Consider the following 11,423-nt stretch of genomic DNA (forward strand, 5'->3'; position numbering starts at 1 on the left):
TCGCACCAAACATGCTCGCCCTTTCAGCCGTGGGGACGTTATAACGATACGGTCAATCTCACTATTCGTTGGTTAAAAAATAGCCCAAGAGTTGGCGGTGGGTGGTGAAGACTAGCTGCCTTTCCTCTAGTCTTACACTGCTAAATTAGAGACGGCTAGCGCAGATAACCCTTGAGTTGCTTTGCGCAAAATTCAAAAACAAACAAAACAATACGATAACCCTATTACTTATGTAATATAATGGCATTACGACTGTAACTTATTTTGTTATTTAAATATTACTAAAATTGTCCTTAATTACTGCAGAATATTGTAGGCACATAACCACCACTAGCTGAACTTACACAACCATAATATATTGAACTTATACTTACTTAGCTATAACGTATGAACTTACACATAACCATAACATATAGAACTTACTCATAACTATAACAAAATACTTTCGACGTACGAATTTGTTGAGCGAAAGAATTTTGTTTCAGTTCACTGTTGCAAAAAACATTACTTTATCACAGTAATCTTTTCTCGAGTATCGAACATTTACGACCATTTCTTGCACTTTGTTCTTACTTGGCTCTTCAATATTACACTACTTGAATTATTTTTAGCTTGGCTTTGTATCGTATACCAGTGTCTATCACATTTAAAAACTGCTTGTCTGGATTATTTGTCATTTATGAATGTCTAAAGCCTTGACACGGAATGTTAACTCTGCTTTCATCTTTCTGCGTAGTTTGGGTGGTACCAACCAATCACGTGGGTTTACTAAAATCGTGGTGGCTGATTCGACAAATCAGCCCGTCAATTAATTCTCTCATCTGTTGATATGTGAACTCGGTTATGTGTGTTTATAACTACGAAAAAGCTAATACAATAATTGTTCAGTTCCTTTCGTAGCTTTCGTATATCTATATTGTTTATCTTAGGCCTTCCTTCGGTGCATTTGGATTCTAAGTTGTCTACGTATTTTCGAAATTGGAGGTAAGTCTAATTATATGTATAAAATACCTAAAAAAAACAACAAGATCAATCAAACATAAAAACTTGACAACAAATTTAGTTGCTTTTGCCCAAGAAACAAAATAAGAACAGTGCATATAACATAACCAAGGCCTAATTTTGTGAAAGTTTTAAAAAAGAAACAGATATGAAATTTCTATTATATAAAGTTATTTTCAACTTTAGTACTTTCCACATAACTAATAATCGTGCATTTCATATACCTTAAACAATAGTTGTTTAACAATATTACCAAATTGTTGGTAAAAAAAAAAACCAACAACTCACGTTTCATACTTTTACTTAGGACCTAATGAATAGAAGCATTTTGTTTGCGACTTAGATATTTTGGCATTAGTTTCATTTTGCAAACCAAGTTAAATAACAAGGCTGCTATAAACTAGTTTCTATAACTTGATCTAACTCAGCAGATTAGTTCAAGTTTAAATATAATTATTTCCTTCCTTAAGAAATATTTCACTGATTAAGTTTGAAAGTGGTTATAACTGTATCTTAATTTTTCACAACCCTAAAGGTAAATATGATAATGTAAAAGGCATATATAATATATTTTAAAATGAATTTGTATCATCTAAATTATTCCTAACTCAAGTACAGATACCAAAGTCTTATATAATTGCGTAATTGTTTGTTTTTTTTTATTTCGCGCAAAGCCACACAAGGGCTATTTGCGCTGCCGTCCCTCATTTATCAGTGAAACACTAGAGGGAACGCAGCTAGTCATCACCATCCACCGCCCACTCTTGGACTACTCTTTTACCAACGAATAGTGGGATTGACCGTTACATTATAATAACCCCACGGCTGAAAAGGCCACTATGCTTGGCGCGACGGGGATTCGAACCGCCAACCCTCAGATTACGAGTCGAATGTCTTTACCCGCCTAGCCACGCCGAGCCGCATACTTACGTCCTAATTAGTTTATGGAAAACAACCGCAGTTAAAGAGTTGAAAATACAATGCGTGTTAATTCTTTAATATACGAATTTTTAGCAGTTAAAAACTTGATCACACGAAATTTAAAGAACGGAAATGAAAATTAGTGATACGTATGGGTGCATGTTAAACTATGGTTAATGTACAGGCTTAGATTTCTATCTTTCAAGAAGTTCCATCATAAAACAGTGTTTAAACTTGTTCATTTTGGTAAAATATAGGCCTTGGTAATACATACGTTCAATAGTCGTGAAAAACGTATATTAAAAACTGCTTTAGGTTTAATACACTGCATTATTTCCTTCACATTGCGTGATTATTATTATGATACGGAGAATAAGAGTTTTGTCAACTGTATTTTTATATAGATAATAAAAACTAAACAATAGACTTCGAAGGACAAAAATCACACTAACAACAAAGACTTGTTGTATGTGCATATATAAACATATATTCCTAATCACGTTAATTAATATTTGAAACGAATGTCGTATCACTTGATTGAATTACTCATTATAAGATGCACATTAGTTTTTGTTTTTGAAATTTTTGCACATAGAGTTATCAACACACAGCTGTCTATATTTTGAACTTAAAGACGAGAAGGAAGGCAGCTAGACTGCATCGCCCACCAACTCTTGTGCTGCTCTTATCTGATCGACTAGTGGCATTTGTGTGTCAGTGTTTTAGTGTGTCCACGACTCCAGAAAGAGCGCGTCATTTTTTTAAACAGGACATAAATTGAAAACCTTCGGGTTTAGTAGTGCAATCACGCTAACCACCACCCCGCGCTCGGCATTGAAAATTTAAAAATTTAATACGCGTCGCTGTCACCAGTGGGCAAAAGTGAAACGTTATGGAGCTGAACACAGTAAAAAAATGTAATAATAATAACTGTAAAACGTCAAGAAGAGTAAGACAGGTGGCGGATTTTCGCTTCAGTACTTTAATTCCCGAGAGTCCACATGGAAGGCCACGAGCAGAGCAAGTTGAGAAAAGTGTTACAACTCTGACTCAATGAAAGGTTTTCAAAATGAACTTAAAAAAAAATACAGCCTAACTTTTAGTAAAAAAAGAATGTTTATAAAAGATTGTTTTGAATTTCGCGCAAAGCTACACGAGGGCTATCTGCGCTAGCCATCCCTAATTTAGCAGTGTAAGACTAGAGAGAAGGTACTTAGTCATCACCATCCATCGTCAACTCTTGGGCTACTATTTTACCAACGAATGGTGGAATTGACCGTCACATTATAACACCCACACGGCTGAAAGGGCGAGCATGTTCGGTGCGACCGGGATTTGAACCCGCCACCGTCGGATTATGAGTAGAAGTTGATGATTGAATCGGTAATTTCTATAACCCCGAGACATTCCTGAGGAATGTTGCCACAATTACAAAAAAATAAAACTTTAAAAGCAGCTACGAATATACAATTTTATGAATTTATATACATTACGAATAAAATAATGCTAACTAAATTGTGAAAAAGGTTTTTCAAGAATTTAAACGTCCATGTTCTAATTTTTGTGATAAACAAAACTAGCCAATCATTTAATATTATTTCTCTTTTCAATTTAACTGGAAAATTAAGTTTTACATATACAGTATTAGATCTTATGATAAAAGTGTAAACAGCGAAATTAATGGTATATTTAATTTAAAACATGAGAAGGTTTCAGTGTTTGCAAATAATTATAGTTGTCATTGCAATGATCACAAAGAAGATGAATTGATGTTAGAAATTTAAGTTTATACAAATTCGATATACTAACGATGATCTATTATAATCAAAGTTGGACAATTCACCCCTTTGTATCGTAAGAGTCCTTCCATTTGGAGAAAAACAAGAAATAATCAAAAACTGGATATCTCATTGACGAACAAACGTTTGTAACTATGTTATTATGTAAAGAGTGATTTTAGTCATTTTATATAACATTATTTTCTATGTTCTTACAGCTTGCTCTTTTACACGAATGTGCTCGGCTATTTGAAAAAAAAATCGTTGAATTATATTTGTTATAAATATTAAAATTATTATTTGTAGGACTCGGCATGGCCAGGTGGGTTAAAGCGTTCGACTCTCGTAATCTGAGGGTCGCGGGTTCGAATCCCGTTCGCATCAAACATGCTCGCTCTTTCAGCCGTAGGGACGTTATAATGTGACCTTCAATCCCACTGTTCATTGGTAAAAGAGTAGTCCAAGAGTTGGCGGTGGGTGGTGATGACTTGCTGCCTTCCCTCTAGTCTTAAACTGCTAAATTAGGGACGGCTAGTATTTGTGAAATTCAGGACCCCCATATAAAATTCGTTCGGCGACTCCAAAATTATTAATCTGATCCTGATAATATTAAGTCATATTCGTTTTACGTTTGCTAATTTCCTACTCAAAATCCCTCAAGAGAGATGAAATCTTATGGAAGATATTTGTATTATTATTTGATGGATATAAAAGACTGTTAATATGTTAATATGTAGTACTTACAAGGGGCTTAAAACGCCTTCAGATGATGTCCAAAGATGATGTGTTTTAAAAGTGGCTTTCCAGTGTCGCTGAAACTGAATCTGGCATCGACAATTGTGTTCCTTATCTAGATTCCGGCGGCGCCATGTTTGAAACTTTATATTTGTACTCTCTTACACACCAGCGAGACCCAACTTGATATACAGGCGGGTGTATTGACGTGGTCATGCCGGAAAAGACAAGAGGAAAGCCAGTTAATCACCCCACCCGTCCGCCCACCCTTGGGCTACTCTTTTATGAACGAATACTGGGATTAACCGCTGGATGGAAAGTTTTAGTTTTATCACATATAAATGAATGAGTTACGTGTTTATTAATACACATTTTTATCATGATATAATTTTACAATCAATCGATATTTTCAATTCATTTAATTATAGAATCTCCAAGCATTTTGAATCATTTAAAGAACTGTTCCTGTCTATTTGAGAGATATATTCATATGAAGATATAATATGGAATGTCTGTCTATGAAATAAACATAACACTTTCCCAAAAAAAAAATTTCGTTCCTTTAAATCAAGTCTTAATATTTGTTGTTTCTAATAATGCAGACACAAAACATGCTGATTTCACATTCTAATAACATAACATGATTGGTTATAAACAGGAGTCTTTACTTGTATTCCTGGTACCAACGAGGTATGCACATTTCACAAAGCACTTTAATTTCGTTTCTTTCTTTTTTTCATGCATTCAGGATCTGTTTGAGTCTGTAACCAGATTCACAATGTTGTGGTACTGTAATGCATACAATTACGTCACTTTTACAGTGTTATGTAAACAACTGAAGTCGCACTAGAAACATTTAATTAATTCAGTACTAATGTTTGGTCCTGTCAACTCGTTGATGACTAGTCGGCCTTAGTCACACTTCGCACCACATCTACAGCATGAAACCAGTTTTGTTTTGCGCTTCCGTTCCGTTATTGGTCGACAATTTATAATCGTTCGTTCAAGCAGGCCCGACCTTCTCTGCTGACAGTAATATCTATTTCTGGTTGCGTTAAGACATGTTAACAGATAGAAAACAGGTAATCAATACGAGTAAGTCACACCTTTGTGATAATAAGTTAAAAAAAAAAAAAGTTGATGAAAGCAAACTCCAAAAACTAAAAGTTCAGCCTAAGTTAAGGGACTTGGCATGGCCAGGTGGTTAAGGCACTCGACTGGTAATCCGAAGGTCGCGGGTTTGAATCTCTGTCACACAAAACATGCTCACCCTTTCAGCCGTGGGAGCATTATAATGTAACGGTCAATCCCACTATTCGTTGGTAAAAGAGTAGTCCAAGAGTTGGCGGTGGACGGTGATGACTAGCTATCTTACACTGCTAAATTAGGGACGTCTAGGACAGATTTGCGCGAATTTCAAACCAAACTGAACCTATCTTACGGTTGTTTACAGAACTGTGTATAATCAGTAGGGATATTTAAATTGAAAATTTTCGCATAGATATGTAATTAAACACAAAGCTACATAAAGGGCTATCCGTGCTCTTATCACCACGGGTATCAAAACCCGGTTTCTAGCTTTGTAAATCCACAGACGTACCGCTGTGTCACTAAGGGATTTGAGGAGGTTTATCGTGTAGAAGAGCTTCACATAATTTTATTATAATCCACAATTTTTCTTTTTCATATCTACAGTCAAATAATTTGCTGCTGACTCTAGTTTATCATCTTTAGTCAACAAATTTGCTTCTGCCAGCTTATAACAGTGGGCCATAGTCCCAATTAAGTCATTCAAGTACACTGTTCTAGATATTTTCTTTTTGTCCACAGTGTTAAATATGTGTTAAAACCATTTTAAAAGAGTTTGCTATTTTCTTACACTCTTCATTAAAAATGTGTATTTCGTCATGTAAAATGACTCCGAAGTATTTAAAATCAATATAATGTTTAATTATCTAGTAAAACGTATTTTCAAGTCATGAAATTTCGAGAGAACATTGTGTTACTTTGCACACATACCAATTTCACTAAGATAGACTTTTCCGATACACGAACAGATTGATATACTGTTTTATGTGATGTGGTTTTCAGAATTAATACAATATTTATTTTGTGTGCGTCGTATTTAAAATGACATTTTTAGTGTATGGAAAAACTGTTAATTCAAACTAATACCCACTCAAACTGCATTCTATGGGTCGCAAGTTCGAATTTGGTCCCGACCACCAAACATTATCACCCTTTCGGCTGTAGGGATATTACAGTACGACGATCAATCCCACTATTCGTTGGTAAAACGTAACCACAAATTTGCTGGTAGGTGGTGGTGACTACTTGTCTTTCTTCTAGTCTGTCGTTTCAAAATGAGGTGAGGCTAGTGCAGATAGCCCTAGAGTAGCTTTTTCCAAAATTCAACAAAAAGCACCAATATTAATTTTAGTGTTTGTTGTAAAAAAAAACAAAAAAACTTCTCATTTTTCATTCACAAACTCGTCCTAATGTGTAGAATTAGAAGAAAAAAGAAAACCAAAAAAACTATAAAAAGATAGATCCCCAGCGTGTACTTATATCACATTTTACCAAAAAGAGTTATTCTATAAACATGATAAACTGGCTTATAAAGTAACTTATAAAAAGTGGCTTAATTTTAATGCTTAAAGTATGCTAATAAAATTCACGTGTTATATTAAGACGTTATTACTATATTTAAAAAGGTTTAGACAGATAAATTTACCTCAATAAAGGTACTAAACCAAGCTTTAAAAAATACAAACATTTAACACTAAGTTCCATTTTTCTTGGATTCACATATTTTGTAAATATATACATTTAGTGAATTTTATTTCTCCTATCTCTATTAATTGTTGCTACAGTGTTTTACTTTGTTTGTTTGTTTAGAGTTTTGCGCAAAGCTAAACGAGGGGTATCTGCGCTAGCCGTCCCTAATTTAGCAATGTAAGACTAGAGGGAAGACAGCTAGTCATCACCACCCGCCGTCAACTCTTGGGCTACTCTTTTACTAATAAATAATGGAATTGATCGTCACTTTATAATGTCTGCATGGCTGAAAGGACGAACATGTTTGGTGTGACGGGGATTCGAACCCGCGACCCTCAGATTACGAGTCGAGTGCCTTAACCACCTAGTATGGCGGGCCGTTTTACTTTGCATTATGATATATTGTTAATATTTCAAAACACAATTTTAATGTGTTTGTTTGTTAAATTCTGCGTAAAGCTACTCGAATCCCTAATTTAAAAGAGTGAGACTAGAGGGAAGAGAGTTTGTTAATACTAAATACCGCCAAGTTTTGGGCTACTATTTTATCAACAAAAATTAGAATTTACCGTAAAAAACCACTGAGAAGAGAGTATGTTTGGTGATGGAATTATGGCCCGGCATGGCCAAGCGTGTTAAGGCGTGCGAATCGTAATCTGAGGGTCGCGGGTTCGCATCTCGGTCGCGCCAAACATGCTCACCCTTCTGCCGTGGGGCGTTATAATGTGACGATCAATCCCACTATTCATTGGTAAAATAGTAGCCCAAGAGTTGACGGTGGGTGGTGATAACTAGCTGCCTTCCCTCTAGTCTTACACTGCTAAATTAGGGACGGCTAGCGCAGATAGCCCTCGAGTAGCTTTGTGCGAAATTCAAAAATAAAAACAAGTGATGGGATTAAAACTTGCGAGTGGCAAATTGAGTCTTAATCACAATTTTAGTGTTTTAAATTTTGTTTTACACTGTAATTGATGATACACTCGTCACTTCACATCAACATTCTATATTTTATTTCTTAGCTCTAAATACCTCTTTCAGAAATTACTTCACGGAAAATTGTTTCACCTTCAGGATAATAATTTATATTGTAAAAAAAAATGCTCACGCGATATGTAGTACAACTGTATGTCTACGGATTTACAACCCTAAAATGAGGGTTTCGATTCCCTTCGGTAGGCTCAGCAGATAGCCCGATGTGGCTTTGATATAAGAAAAACACACACGTACTGTAAAATGCAAAACATAAACAAAAATCTAAAAATATTTTTGCTTGTGTTTTGAGGACTAATAAAACTTCATAATTCGTTTTTTGTAAGCAACATTCAGAAAATATCTATTGAGCCTACTTACCTACAAAGAAACAACAATGTGACAAATGTTTACTTTAAAAGCATTTAACTGAGTTGCTTTTCAAAGCTTTGAAGTGAAGTAAGTATTGTAACATTTAAACAAGGAAACAAATGTGTTTAATCTGTGTTAAGACACTTTTGTTGAGTAAAACTACAAACGGATACTATAACATGTCTTAATGAATTATTTCACACGTTAATTAAAATTGCCATTTCAAAATAACGCAAAACACTCATTAATTGCAAAGTGTTTATAATTGTTTTAGATTTATTTCTGCTGAAATTTAACTATTAACACTGAGTTGATTTTGTTCCAGAGTCAATGATACAGGATCTCAAGAACATTTTGATGAATTTGAGAGGTAGATGGGTGAAGACGTCATACATATTCTTATGGTTATCGACTATGGGATGGCTTCTGTTTATCTACACCAGAACGATTAAAATACAAGAGTTCCAGAACCTTGCAAATACAATGGATTACACCATAGAGATTAAGAAATATCAAAGCAGTGTCCACTTTCCTCGAGGAGTCTTGTCACTTCCCGGCCCAAGCGAACTTCTTCATCTCAAGGATTTCAGGTTCCACAATAGTAAACTTAACGCGTGTGAGAGTAAAAATCCACTTGTTCTCGCACTAGTCCATTCAGCTCCTAATCATTTTGTACATCGGAAGATAATTCGACGCACGTGGGGTTCGGTCCGTCACTTTCGAAATTTCACGTTTAATGTTGCTTTTCTTCTCGGCCAAACTAACAGAAGACTACAATCGAGAATTTACCAAGAAATGAAACAGTACTGTGACATCATTCAGGGTTCCTTCGTGGATTCGTACAGAAATTTGTCTTACAAACACATGATGGGCTACAAATGGGTCATGGAGTTCTGTCCGAGCGCCATAATGATATTCAAAGTAGATGATGATGTATATGTTGATAGCTTCCAGGTCTTAAACTTCCTGTCTTCTACTTTCGGTTTGAAGCCCTTCAATATATTAGCTTGTTCTGTCATGTCCTCTGGTACTCTAACTCACAGGAAAGGAAAGTGGGGTGTCACTCGAAGTGAATTCAGTTTTGATATGTATCCAGAGTACTGTTCTGGAATGGGGTACTTCGCTTCTTTGGACATTGTTAAAGATATTCTCGCAGCAAGTATATATGCCCCATTCTTCTGGATTGATGATATATTCGTAACAGGTCTAGTAGCCGAGACACTGAACTTGACTAGACTGCCCATCAACGCGCATACTTCGGACAGGCCCGAGGAAATGACCAAATGGTTACGGCAAGGACAAGGATCAAGTCCATACATGTTAGGATTAATTAGTCCACACGACGGAATGGAAATTCTTGTAGCTTTATGGAATAAAACAATAAGTGTAACTAGGGCGAATCACTACACTGAGAATCTTTAATCTTTATACACAAAATAACCCTAGGAGGTTTTGCTGATTGTACAAACGATTGTCAGTGAGTTCTAATGATGATAAATTATATGAAAAAATATGCGATCTTTAAACATGATATGAATAATTATAATAAAAAACAACAACTTCAACTTAATATTATTCTCCAAACATTTTCCATGTATTATGCAGTTTTGTAAAAGACCAGTTCATTGAAATTCTTATATATGTATAAATACGCCAAGTAAACTTGTAATATAAACCGTTTTGAAACATAACGTTAATGAAATCTATCTTTTTTACACTCCTAGAAAAGTAGAACATTTTTCAAGTGACAATTATATTTCTTATTTAATTTGATAAAAAACAAACTTTTTTTTGACAAAATAATATTCACTGGAAGCATTGACTTTATATTATGGTATCATGATTTTCTTTTTTTTTGGGGGGGGTGCAAGTTAGAATTATGCATTTCACAATACTCATGGCTACCTTTTTAGGTCTAGTACTTACTTACTGCGTACATTAGAACTGTTATAATACATAAATTGTTAAGACAAGTATGATAATTTTCTGCATAATCAGGGAATAATGAGTGTTTTTGAATTTTGTCTACAGCTTGTCGGTATCCGCCTGTATAGCACTCACATGTTCTGCACTATAGGTATTGAAAACTTGTTTGAATTAACGTTAAATCATGTAGTATATGAGCTGGCTATATACCAGTTTGCTTCTCTGTATTTTGAATTTTGCGCAAAGCTACACGAAGGCTATCTGCGCTAGCCATCCCTAATTTAAGAGTAAGACTGAATGGAAGGCAGCTAGTCATCTCCACCCACCGCCAACTCTTGGGTTACTCTTTTACTAATAAATAATGGAATTGATCGTCACATTATAATGAATGCATGGCTGTAGGGACGAACATGTTTGGTGTGATGGTCGAACCCACGACCCTCAGATTACGAGTCGAGAGCCCTATCCACCTGGTCATGCCGGGCCAATCAAGGAATAATTTGGATCAAAATAGGCTCGAACTATTTTCGGCCTCTTGAGGAATCAAGTTATTAACGTTCCTGATTTCAATATAGAATAAGATAATTTAATGCTTAGATATGATCTCAAGGAGTGTGCACTCTCTGTGTTAATACTCTGTGATCCATTATTTGTAACATTAACTGAACTTTTTTTGCAGTTTTTAATGGAGTGTGAAAATACTTCCCTTTGTTTCAGCTTCTTTCTCCTCTCGTAATAATAATTAACGCCTTGTAAACTGATGCTATATATCAAGAGATAAATAAAGATGTTTACGTTCTTTTTCTTACAATCATTTGAACACTCTTATATCAGAAAACGTTCTCAGTTGTGTTAGTGATACCGTACAACACATCTAACAAAATATTTCATGTAAAAAACTCACTAGCTCTAACGAAATTATTAGATACACAGGTTTTCTTT

The 11,423-nt window shown here is 35.1% G+C and overlaps 1 protein-coding gene across 1 annotated transcript; it reads left to right on the plus strand.

Moving 5' to 3' along the window:
- The first annotated feature begins 846 nt into the window (after positions 1-846).
- On the plus strand, positions 847-11,423 carry LOC143229806 (beta-1,3-galactosyltransferase 5-like). Its single transcript, XM_076462597.1, has 2 exons — positions 847-984; positions 8,881-11,423. Exon 2 carries the CDS (start codon positions 8,886-8,888, stop codon positions 9,975-9,977), a length of 1,092 nt encoding a protein of 363 aa, XP_076318712.1. The 5' UTR covers positions 847-984; positions 8,881-8,885; the 3' UTR covers positions 9,978-11,423.

Source organism: Tachypleus tridentatus, chromosome 10 (assembly GCF_004210375.1).
Source record: "Tachypleus tridentatus isolate NWPU-2018 chromosome 10, ASM421037v1, whole genome shotgun sequence".
In the NCBI taxonomy this organism is placed as follows: Eukaryota; Metazoa; Arthropoda; class Merostomata; order Xiphosura; family Limulidae; genus Tachypleus; species Tachypleus tridentatus.

What these genes read in the sequence shown, in the direction of transcription:
- LOC143229806 (XM_076462597.1), top strand. Translation starts at nt 8,886, where the DNA reads ATGATACAGGATCTCAAGAACATTTTGATGAATTTGAGAGGTAGATGG.